General features: G+C 38.8%; 2 protein-coding genes and 1 long non-coding RNA gene across 3 annotated transcripts in view; all 3 read left to right on the top strand.

Annotated features, from left to right (window-relative positions):
- LOC118209567 (CD209 antigen-like) overlaps positions 1-25,947 on the top strand; it is a 91,804-nt gene that overhangs the window by 3,233 nt on the left and 62,624 nt on the right. The window contains exon 2 of the mRNA XM_035385003.1: positions 1,480-1,566. Coding sequence (XP_035240894.1) covers positions 1,480-1,566 — 87 coding nt within the window. The remainder of the gene's footprint in view (positions 1-1,479; positions 1,567-25,947) is intronic.
- The window catches only part of LOC118209565, a 107,441-nt gene that overhangs the window by 46,497 nt on the left and 34,997 nt on the right, over positions 1-25,947 (top strand). Inside the window, exons 19-21 of the mRNA XM_035385001.1 lie at positions 1,921-2,022; positions 2,845-2,943; positions 5,476-5,550. Of these exons, the coding sequence (XP_035240892.1) occupies positions 1,921-2,022; positions 2,845-2,943; positions 5,476-5,550 (276 nt within the window). The remainder of the gene's footprint in view (positions 1-1,920; positions 2,023-2,844; positions 2,944-5,475; positions 5,551-25,947) is intronic.
- On the top strand, positions 5,587-7,192 carry LOC118209572. Its single transcript, XR_004761733.1, has 3 exons — positions 5,587-5,874; positions 6,175-6,278; positions 6,701-7,192. It is a non-coding gene; the product is annotated as an uncharacterized LOC118209572 (long non-coding RNA).

Below are 25,947 nucleotides of genomic sequence, written 5' to 3'. Positions count from 1 at the left end.
TGAGCAGCTCCACTGGAGGGAGAGAATATTTTTTTTAGCCAATTAAATCTGGGGATGATTAGGTGGCAAGTTTTTGTGAGATCCAGACCTGGGATTTTAGCCAGAACTGTGACATCTTCCCAATGTTGACATGTACATTTTACCATTTAGCAGACGCTCTTATCCAATACAGCTTACACAGGTTGCATTTATACATACAATCAATTTATACAGCTGGCTAGTTTGATTAAAGCAATTTAATTTGAAGTCTTTTCCTCAAGAGTACAACATCAGAACCACAATCAGTAATGAAACCCTCTACATGTGGGTTAATAGTCCAGCTCCCAGACCATTATATAACACTACAGCCCTCCAATAAGGGGCCATAACTACATTACAGCCCTCCAATCAGGGGCCATACCTACACCACAGCCATCCAATCAGGAGCTATACCTACACTACTGTCTTCCAATTAGGGGCCATACCTACTGTACACTACTGCCCTCCAATCAGGGGCCATACCTACACTACAGCCCTCCAATTAGGGGCCATATCTACACTACAGCCCTCCAATAATAGGCTCCACCTATACAGCAGGCATTATCCAACCAGGTGCCATTGTGATTGGCCCTTTTTAAGCATTCATCACAAGTTGATTTCATATTACACTTATGAACAGTTTGTGGGTGAAACTAGCGTTTTCAGAGCAATAGAAAATACCAGGTAGAAGCACTGTGCACTTCAGGAAGGTCACTGCTTAGTGGCATTTGTAGTAAATCATACAAAGCCCTGAAAAATGGCTTTACCAAAACCAAAAAAAAAAAAAACCCAAAAAACAAAAACATTCTTGGGTTTATTAAAGACAAACCAACTTTTAAATTTTGTTTTAATTTCATTATTTAAACGTGTGTCCTGATCATGTATCTGTACACAATTGAGTAAGAGACTCTGCCCATTAACAAGCTCGAGTCTCTCAGGCATTTTGAGTGCAGTGATGGGCCCCACTTTCTGGATAAGTTCCTGACTGTGCTTGTGTGTTCCATGGGAAATGTGTAATCGGCCACCATTTCACACATGGATTAAGGGAGGGTTTCTGTGGACAGGGTGTCCCCTGCTTATTGCTCAATAGTGACACCCCTGGTCAGTTAGGAACCTGTAATGTGTTTGTGCCAGCTGCATAGTCTTCCAGTGCAGAAAATGCATGGCATAGAAATGCTTTGGGATACAATGAAAATAAGGGGTAGCTGACTGCATGCACTTGTCTGCTACATCCTGAATGGACAGAGGACATTGTGTCTACATTATTTCCCCTTCCATACACACTATCCCCTGGCTTTCTTTCTGCAGATCAGCATAAACACCCCATAAATGCTGAAAGATTTAGTGTTTTCAACTTGAGAACTTTTTAAAAATCTTTCTCCCCACATATTTGTGCCTGTATGCATATAAAAATGAACCAAATTAATCGAAGTTACAAATGTACCCCCCATTTTCTCTCAGCAACTCAGGATGAAGGCGTAACCTATTCTGAGGTCAAAATCATCAACCCTACCACCTCCAACACGGTGTGCCACTGTGGTTCAGCAGGTCAGTCGCAAAAAGCCTTAAAAAATGTTCTTTCGGAAAAATTGGAAAAATGGACAATAGTTGATAGTTTTTTGAAGTACTGTAATGCTGTCAGATAAAATTGAGATAGAAATGGAGTAGGCCCACACTCATTTAAGAGTGCAGGCCTGCTGTATTTCTACTGAGTGAATATTTGGTAGGTGAATTGGTTAAGTAGGTGAATTTCAGAGTTTGCAGCAGTGGATTTTTATTTGCTGTTGTAAAGCTTTAATTTACTGCATTATGTTTGGATTGAAAAAAAGAAGACTAGCAAGAAGAATAATATAAAACATCAAATTGACATTCTGCTTAACTGGTCTGTTTTCTTGACCACAGGGCACAGTGGGCAAAGCTCACATCCCTACAGACGGGCTGCAGTGTGTCTGGGGCTGCTGTGTGCTCTCTTATTGGCTGCCACATTAGTCCTATGTGTCCTCTGTGAGTAACTGTCTGTGTCTCTTTACTGTCATTTAAAAGTAAAAAACGGATCGGTCTTGCCATTTTACAAATTAATATCATATAGTGGGATTCAGGGTATTGCTTCTGGCCAATCCCTTTCATTTTCATCCAGCTGTTTATACACATTCTATTTTTTAAAAATGATATACATTTACAAATAATAAATAAGTTACTACATAAGAGCTAATATGTGATGTTTATGCCTTGATCATTGCTGGTCATTATTTTTTTCAAAAACCATTCAATATTCTTACCAAAACACAGTTTGACAATGTAATTGAGATATTTTTAATTTGGACGAGAAGCAAAGACTTCATGAAATGCACTTTTTGCACATTTTTTGTTATATATATATATATAGTATATAAATAAATGTATATATTTATAAAATTATATAATTTATGTAACTTGTCACCCATCTGTATGCATATATATATATAAATATATATATATATATATATAAAAAAAATTTTCATTCACATATATACTAAAATAGTCTAACAGAGCCCAAATAAACAATGGTTATTCATAATTCTCCAACATTGTGTAAAGTAATAAGAGTAATACATGGATTTTACAACACAATTAAAATTTCACTCAACTTTTTAAAATACCTTTTTCATAGTTTGCCTAAATTTCTTCATTCACAGGCCACAAACCTAAAAAATGATCTGGCTTTGAGCATATATTTCCAAAGATTAGTACAGTGGTCTGTATCATACTGAACTGTGGTGAATTTCAGTAAATGTCCTTAATCAATACTTTTATTTTCTAAAGAATGCATTTCCCTTTGTGTATTAGATACCAGTCAATCAGGGAACTATTCAATGTTGGAGAGAGACCAGGACAAGCTCGGAAGCAATTGCAGCACCACGAATAAAGAGAAGGTCCACCAACAGAGTAAGTACAATTAAATATTTAAGAAACTCCCCTTTTTGGAGTAGTACTGGCCCTCCAGTTCACGGAGTGAGTGGTGCTACTCTGTTGTGCATCTGCAGAAAAGCATTTACATTTACACTATTACATATGAAAATCTGTATATAGATACTTATTCATTCACATATACTGTTAAATATATACTGCAATATTCTTACAGAGCCCAAATAAACAAAAAAATTGTTCATAATTCTCTTTTAAAAAACATTTTTTTTACTAGTATGCCTATATTTCTTCATTCACAGTTCACAAACTTAAATGATGAGGTCAGCCTATGGCTTTGAGCTTCTGTTTCCACAATTTAGCACAGTGGTCTGTGTCATCCTGATAAGTGGTCATATTTTTTGATAATGTTTTTCTAAGAATTGCCCTTCTCCTTGTGTATTAAATACAATTCAATCAGAGAACTATTCAATGTTGGAGAGAGACCTGGAGAAGCTCAGAACCAGTTGCAACACCATGAAGGTCCAACAACAGCGTAAGTACAATGAAATATTTAAGAAATTCCCCTATTTGGAGCAGTACTGTCCCTCCAGTTCACAGAGTGAGTGGTGCTACTCTGTTGTGCATCTGCAGAAAAGCATTTACATTTACACTATTACATACGAAAATGTAATTCTCAGAGTCTGCTGCCTGTTCCTCCTGTGATCCTAGTAAACTGTCATTTTAAAGTAAAAAACAAATATGTTCTGTCATTTTACAAATGAATATCATATGGTGAGGTTCACATATGCAGGATATTGCTTTTGGCTAATCCCCTCTATTTTCACCCAGCTGTTGATGTGCATTCTATTTTAAGAAAAAATGAATATTTATAAGTAATAAATAAGTTGCGACATAAGAGCTAATATGTGATGTTGATGCCTTGATCACTTTTGGTCATTATTTTTTTCAAATACCACTCAACATGCTTAGCAAAACACAGTTTGACAATGTAATTGCAACACATTTAATTTGGACGAGAAGCAAACACTTCATCCTGAAATGCATTTTTGTTGTTGCATGATTGATCTTTATTGGAGTGTTGATTCTATAATTTACATTAAAAATGTATATATTAAAAAAAAAAATTAGATATAATTTGTCAGCCATCTCTATATAGATATTTATTCATTCACATATACTGTTAAATATATACTGCAATTTTCTTACAGAGCCCAAATAAACAACAAAATTGTTCATAATTCTCTAACACTGTGTAAATTAATACATTGATTTAACAACACAAATTTAAATCTCACTCAACTTTTAATTTGTTTTTACAAGTATGCCTAAATTTCTTCATTCACAGTTCACAAACTTAAATGATGAGGTCAGCCTATGGCTTTTAGCTTCTGTTTCCACAATTTAGCACAGTGGTCTCTGTCATCCTGATAAGTGGTCATATTTTTTGATAATTTTTTTCTAAGAATTGCCCTTCTCCTTGTGTATTAAATACAATTCAATCAGAGAACTATTCAATGTTGGAGGGAGACCTGGAGAAGCTCAGAACCAGTTGCAACACCATGAAGGTTCAACAACAGCGTAAGTACAATGAAATATTTAAGAAATTCCCCTATTTGGAGCAGTACTGTCCCTCCAGTTCACAGAGTGAGTGGTGCTACTCTGTTGTGCATCTGCAGAAAAGCATTTACATTTACACTATTACATACGAAAATGTAATTCTCAGAGTCTGCTGCCTGTTCCTCCTGTGATCCTAGTAAACTGTCATTTTAAAGTAAAAAACAAATATGTTCTGTCATTTTACAAATGAATATCATATGGTGAGGTTCACATATGCAGGATATTGCTTTTGGCTAATCCCCTCTATTTTCACCCAGCTGTTGATGTGCATTCTATTTTAAGAAAAAATGAATATTTATAAGTAATAAATAAGTTGCGACATAAGAGCTAATATGTGATGTTGATGCCTTGATCACTTTTGGTCATTATTTTTTTCAAATACCACTCAACATGCTTAGCAAAACACAGTTTGACAATGTAATTGCAACACATTTAATTTGGACGAGAAGCAAACACTTCATCCTGAAATGCATTTTTGTTGTTGCATGATTGATCTTTATTGTAGTGTTGATTCTATAATTTACATTAAAAATGTATATATTAAAAAAAAAAAATTAGATATAATTTGTCAGCCATCTCTATATAGATATTTATTCATTCACATATACTGTTAAATATATACTGCAATATTCTTACAGAGCCCAAATAAACAACAAAATTGTTCATAATTCTCTAACACTGTGTAAATTAATACATTGATTTAACAACACAAATTTAAATCTCACTCAACTTTTAATTTGTTTTTACAAGTATGCCTAAATTTCTTCATTCACAGTTCACAAACTTAAATGATGAGGTCAGCCTATGGCTTTTAGCTTCTGTTTCCACAATTTAGCACAGTGGTCTCTGTCATCCTGATAAGTGGTCATATTTTTTGATAATTTTTTTCTAAGAATTGCCCTTCTCCTTGTGTATTAAATACAAATCAATCAGAGAACTATTCAATGTTGGAGAGAGACCTGGAGAAGCTCAGAACCAGTTGCAACACCATGAAGGTCCAACAAGAGGGTAAGTACAATGAAATATTTAAGAAACTCGCCTTTTTGGAGCAGTACTGGCCCTCCAGTTCACAGAGTGAGTGGTGCTACTTTGTTGTTCATCTGCAGAAAAGAATTTACATTTACACTATTACATATGAAAATGTAATTCTCAGAGTCTGCTGCCTGTTCCTCCTGTACAGGCAGAGTGTGTAAACCCTGTCCACAGGGCTGGTCACAGTTCTCTTCCAAGTGTTACTACTTCTCTACTGAGAAGAAGAACTGGACGGACAGTCGCAGTGACTGCATTAAAAGGGGAGCTGTCCTGGTGATTATAGAGAGTGAAGAGGAACAGGTAAGGCTCCGTGAAAGAATTAATGAATGAGACGGTGAGTGAGTGGATGAAATTAAAACTGGCAACATACATTCATAAGTAGCCACTGAACATGTAATTATGTTTCTCATCTTGTGTTGGTTCTTACAATCTAACGTGTTCAATATTACCACTATGAGTGAATCGCATATATCAGTGGGGTGTGGCTCATGCTGTAGCTCAGTATGTCTCAGATCCAGAAAGTGTCAGTATGGGCTGTTTATCTCTCAGTGTCTACATCCACAGAGAGAGCAGTGAGGGTCATTCTGTGCTTGTTTTCAGCGGTTTATCACCAACATAGAAAAAATCCATACCTGGATTGGACTGAGTCGCTCAGAATTTAAGAGCAACTGGCTCTGGGTGGATGGAACCCCTCTGCAGAAAGGGTAAGAATTCTTGCACAAAAATTAAAATTAAAATGATAAAAATTATAAAATTATAGACAGACACAATCCTGTATAATTTGAAACAACATCTAGATCAGAAATATGAATGTTTCTCTGATGGAAGCCAGTCTTAGGTTTGTGTTACTGCAGTGAAATATGTCACTGGATATATTTCTGGTTATGATAGTGCATATGTGTACTTTACCCTTTTTATCTTTAATATTGTTCTGTTTGTATGATGAGGTTGATTTAATGAGTACAGTTAATCCAGAATTATCTTCCAACAAGATATATAATTACGCTGTCTGAACTCTCTGTATCACTGACGGCAATAGACAGAGAATGAGAAGGAGTCACTGTATCTCTGTAGGAAACTGCAGAGAAGTAGAGCTTCTGTGTCTCAGTCTTTGCTTCCTTTTCAGATTCTGGGGGAGTGGAAAGGCAGAGGATCGAAGGTTTGATTGTGCCATGATTAAGAAGAATGGATGGGAGGCTTATTACTGTTCTAATATGGAGAAATGGATCTGTGAAACGAATGCTCTGCTCCCCTAAACCATTTTTTTCATTGTATGTTTTTGGTTATTTTACCTTGTGAGAGGCAGTTGAACATGGCAGGTTTGACAGTCAAACACAGGACCAATAAGCAGACCACAATGTTGCCTTTATGTTGGAAATACATGAAATACATACATACTGCTATTTTACCTAGAAATGTGTCTGTGAGACTAAGCTTTTTTAAATGCACTGAAATGACTGTACGTGATGAGTATATTCAAGCTATCACATTATTTGTTCTGGACATACTGTAAGTTTAAAAAAATTAAAGAACATATATTTAAAATGGTCCTCATTATGTGGTTGTGATACTGTACCTTTATATTAAAATTGAGAACAGCTGTCACTTTGCTACTAAAGTTGATGTCTTATGTGTTCATTGTGTAAAAGTATCTGCCAATAGAAAGAGCTCTCAGTACCTATTTACTCAGTATCTCATAAAGGCTCTCCAAACAGAGGCTGTGACCTAAAGCCAAAAACCACCCGTACCCACAAATAAACAAGTGGTATGTGACTCTATGACTTAAGTAAACAAGCACGAAACCGTGCAGTTTACTTAAGTGCCCAAACAAAAGCAAAAGGAAAATCATAGCAGCACTCTCGGTGTTAGCTCCGGGCCTCGGCCCCGAACTGTGGAGAGCAGCACGCCTTTAAGCCCCTGGGCTGATTAGCTAACGCAGCCCAGGTGCGTGTGCTCTCTCCTCCAGCCGGCGCAGCCGAGACAAATCCGCCTCTCCGGCGGACCGACTGCTCCACACCTTCCACCAGAGAATTCAGCCGAAGGCTAATTCGGCTTACGCCGAGACCGCTCCCTCCCTGGTTTCGGCACCAAACTGTCACATGCCAAGCGTGACCCCCCTGGAGGAGCGATGCGGCAGTACCAGGGAACACCCGTAATGTCGCCTGGAGAGAGAGCACGCACACACAAACATGAAATAAAATAAACGGACACCTTCACCCTTCCCCCTCATGGGTTCTGGGCAAAAACAATAAACTAAAACAAGCTAAAATAACAAAGACAAAAGAAAGTAAAACAGTAGCAACTTTTCAGTTCCCTGCTTTGTAGCCGACCCGCCTTCCAGGTCCAGCTCCTCCAGAATCCAAGCTGAGAATTCCTTTCCTTTTCAGTGCTCAAAATAAAACAAAATGAAAATCATAACTGCTCCCTCGGTTTTAGCTCCCGATCTAGGCCCCGAACTGTGGAGAGCAGCACACCTTTAAGCCCCTGGGCTAATTAGCTAACACAACCCAGGTGCGTGTGCTCTCTCCACCAGCCGGCACAACCGAGACCAATCCACCTCTCCGGCGGACCGACTGCTACAGTGACATAACCAATAATGTCACCAGGCTAATAGCTAACATTATAAAGGGTGAAATTAAACATGCTTATTCAGGATGCTAGGCTAACTGTGACATAACTCATGATGTCACTTGATGTCATGAAACAGTCAAAATCAATCCAAGAGAAGTAAGTCCCCTTGCCTCCTATTATAATGTCACTAAATATATAGCAAATCATGCATTTTATAAATTAAACACAGTGCGTGCACACGAACACACATACACACATGCACACACACACACACACTCTCTCTCGCTCTCGAACACACAAAACGGAAATTTCTATTCAGTTACAAATAAAAATGATGAATGCTCTGTTAAATTCATTGATGGTTAGTATTTTTTAACCATACAACAGAAACAGCATTACTTTGCCACACTGACATTAACTTTGTACTCATTGTTATGTCAGGTGCACACTAATGTTTAATGTTATTCATTTGAGTTTAAAATATTGTGAATATAGCTCAGGAATTAAGAGCGGTTGTCTGGCAGTCGGAGGGTTGCTGGTTCGATCCCCGCCCTGGGCATGTCGAAGTGTCCCTGAGCAAGACACCTAACCCCCAACTGCTCTGATGAATGAGAGGCATAAATTGTAAAGCGCTTTGGATAAAGCGCTATATAAATGCAGTCCATTTATGTGAAAGTATATTATTTATGCATTGAGTATTAAAGTTTAGAAATGAACAAATGCCATTTTGTTTATCATTTTTGCCATGTCTTTCATTATTGCTTTTGTACTCATAAACTGAAAGGTAACACTGCCACCCTGTGGCTGCGTATAAAATAGGTTTTTAAAAAAACTCAGGATAGGATAAGTGTGATAAAAAATTAATATGAAACGTGAAACAATGGAAGACAGAAATTAAAGAAGAGTGCAAACCATGTAAACATGCAAACACAAACCAAAGCAAAGAAGGTCCTCGCTATTATTTGATCACATCTTTTTTTATTTTTAGAAATAAACTTACTGTTTTCTAAGAAATACGCTGTCTTCTGATGATGCTGTTTTATTTGTTGTTTATTGGTGATCACAAAGCTGGTACTTCGGCTTCCTGTACATGCTAAGCTGCTACTCAATCCTGGCCCTGGATCTGTAGCACAGCTTTCTATGCTATATCATGTGTAACATCTGGAGCAGGAGAAAGGCATTTTAATTGTGTTATCGCGGGATCAACAAGATGGAAATCAATCTCAGAAAAGATTGTTCAAATTTAAGTGTGATTTCATCATGTCTCATGAGTGTATTCGAAAATTTGAAAAACTGGAAAATTTTAATTAGTGCTCTTATATTGTGACTATGAACCTGTGTAAAAATAATAAATAGACCAGCTGTAATCACATTCTCTTTAGAACTATATTTTCTTTTTTCTACCTTTTGCATTTTTTTTCATTTGCATAAAATGCATGCTCCTTACTGAACCATTGCTGTTTTCTGTGTTTGATGCTGCAATTATTGTCAGCTCTTCGTTTCCCGATCAGAACTGGAGAACTTGAATCGCTCTCTGCTGGGGTCATTAAACAAACACTTTGAAGCTGCAGTGAGTACAGGTATAGCCTACACACATTTGGATATGCAGTGCTGTGTGTGGCTGTTTTATTTTGGTTGAGTTCACCTTATCGAACAGAGGAAGCTAGAGAGGGGTGAAGTAGATGGCCATTGGGATGTGCACACTGTGTGCTCCCATCACTCATGGGAGTTGTAGTATCATGTAGTATTTCATTTCAGATGGCTTTTGGGGGGTGGCGGGTGTTAATGTCGAGCCTTGATCAGCTTCCTGATCTCTCGATGCGAGTTTATTTTCTGTTCAAGTACCACAGACCACAGTGACACAAAATATATAAAGAGAAATACTGGACAGAGCACTAGCAGAAGTTGTCAGAAATGGCTGCATCTACAGTCTCCAAAGATTCAGAAGGCATATACACTGACCTGGCCTCTCCATACCAAGATGTGTACAGCACACTGGGCCAGACCTCACTCAACAGCCCAGGAGCTCAGCACACAGGTAAGAACACCTGCACAGTGTATTAAAGAGCAGCATAATCAAAAGATCATTGTCGATTTTAAATGAGCTTGGGGAATGTATTGTTTATTACATCAGTAGCACGAAGGGAAAACAAAATAGAATAAGAAAATTATTGCATTAAAGTTCAATCCTCAAATGTGAGCAGTGAGCTCGTAGCTCTGAGCTTGCACCTAGAGCCGAACTCCCAGCTCCCAGCTCTCAGTTTGCTGATCCAAGCTCGCACCTCGCACCTTGCAGCTTGAGTGAGCTCAGTGCTCCCACCTCGTCGCTCTCTCATCCCAACTCCCAGCTCTCAGATCGTACCTATCAGCTCACTCTTGCCAGAAGACCTCTTGTGTTACCGTATGCACATTTAATTTGGAGAAATATTAGAACACATCAATTATTGCAATGTGCATCATTGTAAGACGCAAAGGGAGGTTAATGCTGAAGTAGGCAATTTTTATGTTCAAATATATTTTTATTACATATAAATGTCAAGAGACCATTAGAAAACGCTTGTTTGTGTACAGGGGTTAAACAGGGTTTTATTCTTGGGTAGTTTGTGTGGAGCCCTAGATTACTAGGTTACGTGTGGCAGTCTACCCATTTTGTATCACCATATTTATGCATTGACTTAGCCACTGGTATGTTTTCATTTATAAGACAATTTTGGGAATTCTCCAAAGCTACCTTTCAGAGTATGCACAATCACAAATGTTGAGCATCGCTGTTGATATTAACCAATAGAAGATACAAATACTCACAATTTTTTTTAAAAGTCAAAGGCAGTTTGTATCTCATTCTTTCCGGTTGTCTGTGACTGTTGGTCTTAATTTTCCATTGACTCAGTTGTCATATCTATTTTAAACTGTTAAGCGAACAGCTTTCTTGATGTCAAGTAACCATTTTAGAAACCTGAATGTTTCTTAATTTGAACCATGAATCTGCTGGTATCTGTTAGCATAGCTTGACTTTAACACTCTCCCCCCAAAAGTGTGGCTGTTACAGCCATGCCCTGTTTCACACACACTTAGATACCCAAACACACAAATAAATACTAATAAAATCAGTAATAAAATATAGATAAAAATATAGTAAGTTAAAAAACAGTCGTAGTGACCAATTGCATGAAGTTCTCTGCTTTTTATAACTGATTTAAATTCTCAAAAAGTAACCAGGTCTGTGAGCCGACCCTCCCTCTGTAAGCTATTCCAGGCAGATAGTGCAGAGAACTTAAAAGCCTTTTTACCTAGCTCAGTACGGACAGTAGGAAACTTTGTTATCAAAGTTTCTGTTATCCTTACTGGTATGCACCATAATTCCGGGTCAAATTACAAGAAAGAGAGCTGGGAAGAATTTCCAAAATTGTCTTATAAATGAAAACATACCTGTGGCCAAATCGATGCATGGATAGGGCGAGCCAACCAACCACTGAGTACAGTCAGCAATGATGAGTGAGGCTTCTACTTGTGATAAATCTCCATGATACACTTTGCCTATTATGTGAAGATGATAGGTATGTGCGTTCATGTTATATACTTCACCATAATCACGAACCGGCAATAAGGTAGTTTTGACAAATGTACATTTACAGAGAAACTCGATTTATTTCTAAAGTAAAAACCCAACTTCAACTTGAGTTTCTTAACCAGATGTTGGAATGATAGTTAAAAGAGAGCTGACCATCAAGTAAGAACCGTAAGTATAGCTAGTTACAGGCTCAATGGATTGGCCTTGTAAAATGGTAATAGTTTGGTTTAATGATGTGTACTAACTATTTTAGAAAACAATAAGCATGGCATCTTGAGTTGGCATGTACTTTTTAATGACAAATAAAACCATTAGTGGATGTTCCCAGTAGGTTTGTATGTGACATGTTATGTTATGAGACTTTTTGAGGAATGTTCTTGTCCTGTTATCTCACAACCAAACAGAAATCTATGCTGAGTCTCCCCAGTGTTCTTGAAATGTTTAGTGTTAGTTGAGGATATGTTTATGCGTCTTCTTTGAAGTCAAAGAGACAAAATTATTTTGACATAGACAATAACTATTCTATTTTATTATATATTTATTTATGTATTTTTAAGTGCTTTCCCACTTTTTTCCGAGTTTGAATGCATCTTCATCGCTTATTGCTGAAACCTCGTTATCGTTTTGGAAGAGTGCAGAGAAGGATGTGGTCTCCTCCAAAGCACAGGATGTCAGCCACTGCTTCTTATCACGCCGTAGTCCAGCCCTAGCAGAGGGGAGTTGGAGGAAGACACTTTATGTGCAGCTCAACAGTTGGACCACAGGTGCCAGATTGACCAGCCCTAGTGTGCGATTAGATTCTGTCTCAAACAGTCTTTTCTTTGGGTGATGTCAGTTGTGCATTTCTCTGCAGGGCTGTCAGTCACAGTTCCTTAACAGAATGAGCCACACAGGAGCCCCGTACTCTATTCTATTTTGAAAGTATAATAAGTACAGCTTTGTGAAACTGACGTGACACCAAAACAAAATCTCAAGTTTTCTCCTTCCTCTCCTTCCACAAGCGCATCCTCCAGTTCCACTATTTTTCATTTTCCTCCTTCTGTCTTCCCCTCTTGATGTGTGTCTATCCCATCCATTTTAATGCTGTCTTCCATGCCATTTGAAAATGTAGGTCTAGATGTAACACAGCAATTGTTTAAACATGTTAGTGTTAACAGGAACACATGCCCTTTAGTGTGTGATGCATCATTCAACAGGAAATGTAAACTTTTGATGAGAATGGTGAAGAAAGCACAAACACACACACACACGCGCGCGCACACACACACACGCACAGAAACAATATATTAGAACAGAACCTTATCTGACCCCCAATGGGCAGAGTCTTACATCCCACACACTTGCTTTTCTTCTGAAGAGTTGAACATTTTTTGACCTAATGTAGTCACATAAAATTGAGATCGAAATGGAGTAGGCCCACACTCTTATATTCATTTAGGAGTGCAGACCTGCTGTATTTTTATTTTGTGAATATTTGGTAGTTACGTAGGTGAATATCAGAGTTTGCAGTAGTGGATTTTTATTTGCTGTTGTAAAACTTTACTGCAGTATGTTTGGTTTGAAATTGAAAAAAGACTAGCTACAAGAACAGCTATATAAAACATCAAGGAAATGAAACATTCTGCTTAACTGGTCTGTTTTCTTGACCACAGGGCACAGTGGGCAAAGCTCACATCCCTACAGACGGGCTGCAGTGTGTCTGGGGCTGCTGTGTGCTCTCTTACTGGCTGCCACATTAGTCCTGTGTGTCCTCTGTGAGTAACTGTCTGTGTCTCTTTACTGTCATTTAAAAGTAAAAAACAGATCGGTTTTGCCATTTTACAAATTAATTTCATATAGTGGGATTCAGGGTATTGCTTCTGGCCAATCCCTTTCATTTTCATCCAGCAGTTTATAAACATTCTATTAAAAAAAAACTATATACATTTACAAATAATAAATAAGTTAGTACATAAGAGCTAATATGTGATGTTGATGCCTTGATCATTGCTGGCCATTATTTTTTTCAAAAACCATTCAACATTCTTACCAAAACACAGTTTGACAATGTAATTGAGACATTTTTAATTTGGACGAGAAGCAAAGACTTGCTCATGAAATGCACTTTTTGCATATTTTTTGTTATATATATATACTGTATATAAATAAATGTATATATTTATAAAATTATATAATTTATGTAACTTGTCACCCATCTGTATGCATATATATATATATATATAAGTATAAATATATATATATATATATATATAATTTTTTTTCATTCACATATTGTCATGTTCCGGTGTTCCTGTCTGCGTTTTCCCTGTTGGGCCACCAGATGGCGGCACTTCTGTTTTGTGTCCTGTTCCCCCCCTGTTAATTGTATTATTGGTTGTCTCGTTATTCCATCATTGTTCCCACCTGTGTCTTATCCCCTCCTTCTGGTTTGATTGTTTTTTGAGTTCACCTGTGTCTTGTTATCCCCTCCTTTTTTGGTTTGATTGTTTTGAGTTCACCTGTGTCTTGTTACCCCTTGTCTATTTAAGTTCTCTGTTCCCTTGACTCAGGTGCTGGTTCCTTGTGTTTGTTTCCAATCTCTGTTTGCAAACCGTATTTACCTGCCTGCGTTTGTTCTGACTTGTGTTTGTTTCCAATCTCTGTTTGCAAACCGTATTTACCTGCCTGCGTTTGTTCTGACTTGTGTTTGTCCCCGAGTTGCGTTTGTTCTGACCCTTTGTACCTGCCTGCGTTTTTTACCTGTTTGTGTTTGTTTCCGATGTTTCAGACCCTTTGTACCTGCCTGTTTTTTTTTTTTTTACCTGTTTGTGTTTTGTTCCTTACTTGTATGTGTTTGACCTACCTGTTTGAATTACCCTTGTGCTCTGCCTGCCTGCGTTCTGCCCTGACCGTGTTCTGCCCTGCCTGTATTTGTGAGTCCCTCTTGTTTTCTGCTTTGTTTAGATATTTTTTGAGTTTGTGGTTTTGCCCATTGTGGCCTTGTTTGTTCCCTGTTTGTTTGCCTGTTAGTAAAGTCTTTGTTAATTTTTCCCTTTTGGAGTTTCGTGGTTTTTTCCCACTCTGCGCCTGGGTCCCAGCACCCGTACCGTGACACATATATACTAAAATAGTCTTACAGAGCCCAAATAAACAATGGTTATTCATAATTCTCCAACATTGTGTAAAGTAATAAAAGTAATACATTGATTTTACAACACAATTAAAATTTCACTCAACTTTTTAAAATACTTTTTTCATAGTTTGCCTAAATTTCTTCATTCACAGGCCACAAACCTAAAAAATGATGTGGCTCTGAGCTTTTGTTTCCAAAGATTAGTACAGTGGTCTGTATCATACTGAACTGTGGTGAATTTCGGTAAATGTCCTTAATCAATACTTTTATTTCCTAAAGAATGCATTTCCCTTTGTGTATTAGATACCAGTCAATCAGGGAACTATTCAATGTTGGAGAGAGACCTGGAAAAGCTCAGAAGCAATTGCAGCACCACGAATAAAGAGAAGGTCCACCAACAGAGTAAGTACAATTAAATATTTAAGAAATTCCTCTTTTTGGAGCAGTACTGGCCCTCCAGTTCACAGAGTGAGTGGTGCTACTCTGTTGTGCATCTGCAGAAAAGCATTTACATTTACATTATTACATATGAAAATCTGTAGATATATAGATATTTATTCATTCACATATACTGTTAAATATATACTGCAATATTCTTACAGAGCCCAAATAAACAAAAAAACTGTTCATAATTCTCCAACACTGTGTAAATTAATACATTGATTTAACAACACAAATTTAAATTTCACTCAACTTTAAAATTTTTCTTTACTAGTATGCCTATATTTCTTCATTCACAGTTCACAAACTTAAATGATGAGGTCAGCCTATGGCTTTGAGCTTCTGTTTCCACAATTTAGCACAGTGGTCTGTGTCATCCTGATAAGTGGTCATATTTTTTGATAATTTTTTTCTAAGAATTGCCCTTCTCCTTGTGTATTAAATACAAATCAATCAGAGAACTATTCAATGTTGGAGAGAGACCTGGAGGAGCTCAGAACCAGTTGCAACACCATGAAGGTCCAACAACAGGGTAAGTACAATGAAATATTTAAGAAACTTGCCTTCTTGGAGCAGTACTGGCCCTCCAGTTCACAGAGTGAGTGGTGCTACTCTGTTGTGCATCTGCAGAAAAGCATTTACATTTACACTATTACATATGAAAATGTAATTCTCAGAGTCTGCTGCCTGTTCCTCCTGTGATCCTAGTAAACTGTCATTTTAAAGTAAAAAACAAATCTGTTCTGTCATTTTACAAATGAATATCATATAGTGAGGCTGACATATGCAGGATATTGCTTTTGGCTAATCCCCTATATTTTCACCCAGCTGTTGATGTGCATTCTATTTTAAGAAAAAATGAATATAAGTAATAAATAAGTTGCGACATAAGAGCTAATATGTGATGTTGATGCCTTGATCACTTTTGGTCATTATTTTTTTCAAATACCACTCAACATGCTTAGCAAAACACAGTTCGACAATGTAATTGAGACGCATTAAATTTGGACTAGAAGCAAACACTTCATCCTGAAATGCATTTTTTTTTGTTGCATGATAGATCTTTATTGTAGTGTTGATTCTATAATTTACATAAAAAATGTATATATTTAAAAAAATTTAAAATATAATTTGTCACCCATCTGTATATAGATATTTTTTCATATATACTGTCAAATATATACTGCAATATTCTTACAGAGCCCAAATAAAAAAAAATTGTTCATAATTCTCTAACACTGTGTAAATTAATACATTGATTTAACAACACAAATTTAAATTTCACTCAACTTTTATTTATTTTTTTCCTAGTTTCCTATATTTCTTCATTCACAGTGCACAAACCTAAATGATGAGGTCAGCCTATGGCTTTGAGCTTCTGTTTCCACAAGTTAGCACAGTGGTCTGTGTCATCCTGATAAGTGGTCATATTTTTTGATAATTTTATTCTAAGGATTGCCCTTCTCCTTGTGTATTAAATACAATTCAATCAGGCAAATATTCAATGTTGGAGAGAGACCTGGACAAGCTCAAAACCAGTTGCAGCACCATGAATGAAGAGAAGGTCCAACAACAGAGAAATTACAATGCAATATTTAAGAAACTCCCCTATTTGGAGCAGTACTGTCCCTCCAGTTCACAGAGTGAGTGGTGCTACTCTGTTGTTCATCTGCAGAAAAGCATTTACATTTACACTATTACATATGAAAATGTAATTCTCAGAGTCTGCTGCCTGTTCTTCCTGTACAGGCAGAGTGTGTAAACCCTGTCCACAGGGCTGGGAGCAGTTCTCCTTCAAATGTTACTACTTCTCTACTGAGAGAAAGACCTGGACGGACAGTCGCAGTGACTGCATTAAACGGGGAGCTGACCTGGTGATTATAGAGAGTGAAGAGGAACAGGTAAGGCTCTGGGAATGAATTAATGAATGAGACAGTGAGTGAGTGGTTGGAGATAAAACTGGCAACATACATCCATAAGTAGCCACTGCAAATGTAATTATGTTTCTCATCTTGTGTTGGTTCTTACAATCTAACGTGTTCAATATTAACACTATGAGTGAATCGCATATATCAGTGGGGTGTGGCTCATGCTGTAGCTCAGTATATTGTCTGTATTCCCGGTCACTTGTCTCCCCAGTACTGTCTCTGTGTCTGTGTTCCCTGAGCTGCTTCACTCCCCTGTACTTGTGTGATTTCACTATTCGGGTGGTTCCGGGTTTTCGTGGTTTCCCCCCTTCTTTCCAGTCTCGCTTTACTTCCTGCTTATTTCTAGTTTTACTAATTTCTACTAATCCCTACTAACTTATAGATTGTAAAGTACTAACCTCACTAATATACTAACATGTGAATATTACTAATGGACTAACACACACTAGTTTTGGGTTTTTGATAGTTTAGATCACTATACTAATACATTAACCAGTCTCCCCTTTTCCATGCTGCGCTGTAGCTCCGCCCCTTTTCTTTCTAGCCTGCTCTAACGCCGAGTTCTGCAATTGCCTGCACCTGTCTCTTGCTCTAACTGCACCTCTCTCTCTGCACGTGTTTTACCTGCTTCACCCAGGCCGTCTATTATCATTGTTGTCTGTGATTCCAGTCCGCGTTTTGTCAGTCCCCTGTCATTGAATTAGTTTTCCTAATGTTCTTCACCTGGATGTTGTTTGTTACTCCTCCCTCACTCACTTAGCCCCTCCTTGATTGTTACCTTCCCCAGTGTATAAATGTCAGTCTTTTCCACCAGCTCAGAGTCAGAACGTTGATCGAATTCATTGTGCCGATTGTTAGTAAGCCTTTGTCTATCGAGATTCCTGCGACATCCCTTTGCCCGACTTCGAGTTTGCCTGCCCCTTTTGGTTTTGTTGGCTTCTGGTTTGACCTTCGCTTTGCCTTGACTTCTCTTTTGCCTGTCCCTTTGTACCCTCGCCATTCTGATCTCCTGGTTTTTGATTTTTTGCCTGTCTTTTCACTATTTTGGAAACTCGATTCGGCACCGTCCTCTCTCTGATTACCTGGCTTCGAACCTTGGACTGAATAAAGACAACGTTTTTTTGGATTTCCCTGGTCTGCGTCTGGGTCCTTACTCAGAACATATCACAGTATCTCTCAGATCGAGGAAGTGTCAGTGTGGGCTGTTTGTCTCTCAGTGTCTACATCCACAGAGAGAGCAGTGAGGGTCATTCTGTGCTTGTTTTCAGCGGTTCATCACCAACATGGCAAAATCCCATGCCTGGATTGGACTGAGTCGCTCAGAATTTAAGAGTAACTGGCTCTGGGTGGATGAAACCCCTCTGCAGAAAGGGTAAGAATTCTTACACAAATTAAAATTAAAATGATAAAAATTATAGACAGACACAATCCTGTATAATTTGAAACAACATCTAGGCAGATCAGAAATATGAATGTTTTTCTGATGGAAGCCAGTCTTAGGTTTGTGTTACTGCAGTGAAATATGTCACTGGATATATTTCTGGTTATGATAGTGCATATGTGTACTTTACCCCTTTTATCTTTAATATTGCTCTGTTTGTATGATGAGGTTGATTTAATGAGTACAGTTAATCCAGAATTATCTTCCAACAAGATATATAATTACGCTGTCTGAACTCTCTGTATCACTGACGGCAATAGACAGAGAATGAGAAGGAGTCCCTGTATCTCTGTAGAAAACCGCAGAGAAGTAGAGCTTCTGTGTCTCAGTCTTTGCTTTCTTTTCAGATTCTGGGGGAGTGGAAAGCCAGCTGATCAAAGTGGGTATGATTGTGCCTTCATTGAGAAGAATGGATGGGCTGCTTATTACTGTTATAATAAGGAGCAATGGATCTGTGAAACGAATGCTCTGCTCCCCTAAACCATTTTTTTCATTGTATGTTTTTGGTTATTTTACCTTGTGAGAGGCAGTTGAACATGGCAGGTTTGACGGTCAAACACAGGACCAATAAGCAGACCACAATGTTGCCGTTAATGTTGGAAATACATACATACTGCTATTTTAACTAGAAATGTGTCTGTGAGACTAAGCTTTTTTAAATGCACTGAAATGACTGTACATGCAGAGTATATTCAAGCTATCACATTATTTGTTCTGGACATACTGTAAGTTTAAAAAAATTAAAGAACATATTTAAAATGGTCCTCATTATGTGGTTGTGATACTGTACCTTTATATTAAAATTGAGAACAGCTGTCACTTTGCTACTAAAGTTGATGTCTTATGTGTTCATTGTGTAAAAGTATCTGCCAATAGAAAGAGCTCTCAGTACCTATTTACTCAGTATCTCATAAAGGCTCTCCAAACAGAGGCTGTGACCTAAAGCCAAAAACCACCCGTACCCACAAATAAACAAGTGGTATGTGACTCTATGACTTAAGTAAACAAGCACGAAACCGTGCAGTTTACTTAAGTGCCCAAACAAAAGCAAAAGGAAAATCATAGCAGCACTCTCGGTGTTAGCTCCGGGCCTCGGCCCCGAACTGTGGAGAGCAGCACGCCTTTAAGCCCCTGGGCTGATTAGCTAACGCAGCCCAGGTGCGTGTGCTCTCTCCTCCAGCCGGCGCAGCCGAGACAAATCCGCCTCTCCGGCGGACCGACTGCTCCACACCTTCCACCAGAGAATTCAGCCGAAGGCTAATTCGGCTTACGCCGAGACCGCTCCCTCCCTGGTTTCGGCACCAAACTGTCACATGCCAAGCGTGACCCCCCTGGAGGAGCGATGCGGCAGTACCAGGGAACACCCGTAATGTCGCCTGGAGAGAGAGCACGCACACACAAACATGAAATAAAATAAACGGACACCTTCACCCTTCCCCCTCATGGGTTCTGGGCAAAAACAATAAACTAAAACAAGCTAAAATAACAAAGACAAAAGAAAGTAAAACAGTAGCAACTTTTCAGTTCCCTGCTTTGTAGCCGACCCGCCTTCCAGGTCCAGCTCCTCCAGAATCCAAGCTGAGAATTCCTTTCCTTTTCAGTGCTCAAAATAAAACAAAATGAAAATCATAACTGCTCCCTCGGTTTTAGCTCCCGATCTAGGCCCCGAACTGTGGAGAGCAGCACACCTTTAAGCCCCTGGGCTAATTAGCTAACACAACCCAGGTGCGTGTGCTCTCTCCACCAGCCGGCACAACCGAGACCAATCCACCTCTCCGGCGGACCGACTGCTACAGTGACATAACCAATAATGTCACCAGGCTAATAGCTAACATTATAAAGGGTGAAATTAAACATGCTTATTCAGGATGCTAGGCTAACTGTGACATAACTCATGATGTCACTTGATGTCATGAAACAGTCAAAATCAATCCAAGAGAAGTAAGTCCCCTTGCCTCCTATTATAATGTCACTAAATATATAGCAAATCATGCATTTTATAAATTAAACACAGTGCGTGCACACGAACACACATACACACATGCACACACACACACACACTCTCTCTCGCTCTCGAACACACAAAACGGAAATTTCTATTCAGTTACAAATAAAAATGATGAATGCTCTGTTAAATTCATTGATGGTTAGTATTTTTTAACCATACAACAGAAACAGCATTACTTTGCCACACTGACATTAACTTTGTACTCATTGTTATGTCAGGTGCACACTAATGTTTAATGTTATTCATTTGAGTTTAAAATATTGTGAATATAGCTCAGGAATTAAGAGCGGTTGTCTGGCAGTCGGAGGGTTGCTGGTTCGATCCCCGCCCTGGGCATGTCGAAGTGTCCCTGAGCAAGACACCTAACCCCCAACTGCTCTGATGAATGAGAGGCATAAATTGTAAAGCGCTTTGGATAAAGCGCTATATAAATGCAGTCCATTTATGTGAAAGTATATTATTTATGCATTGAGTATTAAAGTTTAGAAATGAACAAATGCCATTTTGTTTATCATTTTTGCCATGTCTTTCATTATTGCTTTTGTACTCATAAACTGAAAGGTAACACTGCCACCCTGTGGCTGCGTATAAAATAGGTTTTTAAAAAAACTCAGGATAGGATAAGTGTGATAAAAAATTAATATGAAACGTGAAACAATGGAAGACAGAAATTAAAGAAGAGTGCAAACCATGTAAACATGCAAACACAAACCAAAGCAAAGAAGGTCCTCGCTATTATTTGATCACATCTTTTTTTATTTTTAGAAATAAACTTACTGTTTTCTAAGAAATACGCTGTCTTCTGATGATGCTGTTTTATTTGTTGTTTATTGGTGATCACAAAGCTGGTACTTCGGCTTCCTGTACATGCTAAGCTGCTACTCAATCCTGGCCCTGGATCTGTAGCACAGCTTTCTATGCTATATCATGTGTAACATCTGGAGCAGGAGAAAGGCATTTTAATTGTGTTATCGCGGGATCAACAAGATGGAAATCAATCTCAGAAAAGATTGTTCAAATTTAAGTGTGATTTCATCATGTCTCATGAGTGTATTCGAAAATTTGAAAAACTGGAAAATTTTAATTAGTGCTCTTATATTGTGACTATGAACCTGTGTAAAAATAATAAATAGACCAGCTGTAATCACATTCTCTTTAGAACTATATTTTCTTTTTTCTACCTTTTGCATTTTTTTTCATTTGCATAAAATGCATGCTCCTTACTGAACCATTGCTGTTTTCTGTGTTTGATGCTGCAATTATTGTCAGCTCTTCGTTTCCCGATCAGAACTGGAGAACTTGAATCGCTCTCTGCTGGGGTCATTAAACAAACACTTTGAAGCTGCAGTGAGTACAGGTATAGCCTACACACATTTGGATATGCAGTGCTGTGTGTGGCTGTTTTATTTTGGTTGAGTTCACCTTATCGAACAGAGGAAGCTAGAGAGGGGTGAAGTAGATGGCCATTGGGATGTGCACACTGTGTGCTCCCATCACTCATGGGAGTTGTAGTATCATGTAGTATTTCATTTCAGATGGCTTTTGGGGGGTGGCGGGTGTTAATGTCGAGCCTTGATCAGCTTCCTGATCTCTCGATGCGAGTTTATTTTCTGTTCAAGTACCACAGACCACAGTGACACAAAATATATAAAGAGAAATACTGGACAGAGCACTAGCAGAAGTTGTCAGAAATGGCTGCATCTACAGTCTCCAAAGATTCAGAAGGCATATACACTGACCTGGCCTCTCCATACCAAGATGTGTACAGCACACTGGGCCAGACCTCACTCAACAGCCCAGGAGCTCAGCACACAGGTAAGAACACCTGCACAGTGTATTAAAGAGCAGCATAATCAAAAGATCATTGTCGATTTTAAATGAGCTTGGGGAATGTATTGTTTATTACATCAGTAGCACGAAGGGAAAACAAAATAGAATAAGAAAATTATTGCATTAAAGTTCAATCCTCAAATGTGAGCAGTGAGCTCGTAGCTCTGAGCTTGCACCTAGAGCCGAACTCCCAGCTCCCAGCTCTCAGTTTGCTGATCCAAGCTCGCACCTCGCACCTTGGAGCTTGAGTGAGCTCAGTGCTCCCACCTCGTAGCTCTCTCATCCCAACTCCCAGCTCTCAGATCGTACCTATCAGCTCACTCGTGCCAGAAGACCTCTTGTGTTACCGTATGCGACTTTAATTTGGAGAAATATTAGAACACAGCAATTATTGCAATGTGCATCATTGTAAGATGCAAAGGGAGGTTAATGCTGGAGTAGACACTTTTTATGTTAGAATATATTTTTATTACATATAAATGTCAAGAGACCATTAGAAAACACTTGTTTGTGTACAGGGGTTAAGCAGGGTTTTATTCTTGGGTAGTTTGTGTTGTCTAGATTACTAGGTTACGTGTGGCAGTCTACCCATTTTGTATCACCATATTTATGCATTGACTTAGCCACAGGTATGTTTTCATTTATAAGACAATTTTGGGAATTCTCCCCAGCTACCTTTCTTTTTATTTGACCCAGAATTATGACGCATACCAGTTAGGATCATGCTTATTTGATGTTTTAAAATAGAAGTAGGCTTATGGATTTTAATTGCAATTTAATTAATGGATTAAGATAAACAGCTCATATAAACGGTGACACTCATCTGAAAGCATGGACATTGGGTGGGCATGTAAGTTGCAGAAAATTGGCTGTGGTTTTACCTGGGGGTTGATGTTGCTATCCTCAGGAGAAAAATCTTTTTCACAACTTGTATGGTACTGGGCCAGAGTATGCACAATCACAAATGTTGAGCATCGCTGTTGATATTAACCAATTGAAGATACAAATATTCACAATTTTTTTAAAAAGCCAAATGCTGTTTATATCTCATTCTTTCTGGTTGTCTGTGACTGTTGGTCTTAATTTTCCATTGACTCAGTTGTCATATCTATTTTAAACTGTTAAGCGAACAGCTTTCTTGACGTCAAGTAACCATTTTAGAAACTTGAATGTGGTAAACCATCTAGCGTTTCTTTATTTGAACCATGAATCTGCTGGTATCTGTTAGCATAGCTTGACTTTAACACTCTCCCCCCAAAAGTGTGGCTGTTTACCCCAATGTATACATAGCTTCACTCCTCTACCTGACTCGGCCAGCTGTATATTCTTATTATTTTATTTATTTAAGCTTTATGTATATGTTATGGCTAGCCACAGGCAAACAACAACATAAAATGGAGTCTAACAAGAGAGATTCAACAATAATGATTTAATCCAGAATTTAGACAAATTTCACAATGCACTTTGAAGATAACTGCAAGTATCCACATCTCAGTACAACAATGAATGAATTTAGTATAATGGTAAATGATGAGGTAGCAAACAGATGGGGTGATCCTCCAGGCCCGTCTGTGTAGAGGACCCAGCAGGATCACAGGGCTGTAGTATATATATCCTAGTCTATCAGGTGCAATCTACTTGTAACAGGTGTAGCTCTTCCCACTGCCAATCACCAATTAAGCAATCTGAGAGCTACAGAGAGCTACAGAGAGCTACAGAGAGCTACAGAGAGCTACAGAGAGCTACAGAGAGCTACAGAGAGCGAGCGAGCGAGAGAGCGAGCGAGCGAGAGAGCGAGAGAGCGAGAGAGCGAGAGAGCGAGAGACACACACCCCACATACGCACATAACACCTCCCCCCTTAAAAGGTTTCCTACAAAGAGGAAGCCAAATAAGCAAAATACATGCAACCATATACTCAGCAGCTATAACAAACAATAATTACCAAGTGGAGACAGTAACTAATAATAAATGATAAATATCATAACACTACATAGTAGTTTAGAGGTAATGCACTTTAGGGCATTTACTCAAACAAATAATAATCCTTCCCCCCCCCTCGTTTACCAACCTACCCCCGACATCGCACCTACAAAGTTAAAACGTGGTCATGCAGATCCGAGGTAAGGAGAGGCGAGCTGATGGTAGTCATTTTATAGATCTTTAATATATTCTTCCCCCCACCAGGTCCACATACTCACAACTTCACGCTCAACCACCATCGTCTGTAGCCCTGGCGCCTAGGGATACAATACGTGAGAGAGAGCAGGTCAAAGACAGATAGAGAGAAAGAACTCGAAAACAGCAACACGAGGGATATAGCAATTCTCTAGACTCGAGACAGAGCGTCAGCCACGACGTTGTCTTTACCACGTATGTGATGAATTTCTAAATCAAAGGCTTGCAATACCAAACTCCAACGCATGAGACGTTGGTTAGCATTCTTCATACGGTCCAAAAACACCAAAGGATTATGGTCTGTATAGATGATAACCGGAGAGGATGAGCTGACATAAACCTCAAAGTGTTGTAGGGCGAGTACCAGGGCAAGCGCCTCCTTCTCAATGGTGGAATAATTGCGTTGATGACAATTAAACTTTCGTGAAAAATAGCATATCGAATGCTCAACATCATCTTGATCAACCTGGAGAAGGACAGCACCCGCACCAAAGTCACTCGCATCCACCGCAAGCCGAGAAGGCTTCGTGAAATCAGGGGCAGACAGCACTGGAGCTCTACTCATGAGGGCTTTCACACTCTCGAACGCTTGTTGGCAGGAATCAGACCATAAAAAATCTAATTTTGGGCTAAGAAGATTTGTCAAAGGGACAACAACTGAAGAAAAATTCTTACAAAAGTTCCTATAGTAACCCGCCATACCAAGGAACCCACGCAACTCCCTGCGGTTTGTCGGAATAGGGAACTGACAAATGGCCTCGATCTTTGCTCCCAGAGGACGGACCTGCCCCCTCCCCACAATTTTACCAAGATAAGTGACGGTGGCTTTACCAAAATCACACTTCGCAAGATTAATGGTGAGGGAAGCAGCAGATAGGCGATCAAAGAGGTCCTGAATCTGACAAAGATGTTCTGACCATGATGAGCTGTACACAATTACATCAAGGTAGGCTTCACAACCATGAAGACCTGACAAAACATGATTGACCAAACGCTGAAATGTGGCAGGTGCGTTTCGCATCCCAAAAGGCATGACTTTATACTGCAGAAAATGATTAGGCGTCACAAATGCAGAGATCTCTTTAGCACGGGCTGACAGGGGGACTTGCCAATATCCCTTTAGTAGATAGAATTTACTAACAAATATGGCAGAACCCACTCGGTCAACACAATCATCCATCCGCGGTAGGGGATAACAATCAGGTTTGGTCACCGAATTAACACGACGATAATCAGTACAAAAACGGTAAGACCCATCGGGTTTCTTTACAAGCAGACAGGGAGAACTCCAAGC

This window comes from Anguilla anguilla, chromosome 12 (assembly GCF_013347855.1).
Source record: "Anguilla anguilla isolate fAngAng1 chromosome 12, fAngAng1.pri, whole genome shotgun sequence".
Taxonomy (NCBI): domain Eukaryota; kingdom Metazoa; phylum Chordata; class Actinopteri; order Anguilliformes; family Anguillidae; genus Anguilla; species Anguilla anguilla.
Note: the sequence above shows the minus strand (reverse complement) of the source record. Positions and strands in the feature narration are given on the sequence as shown.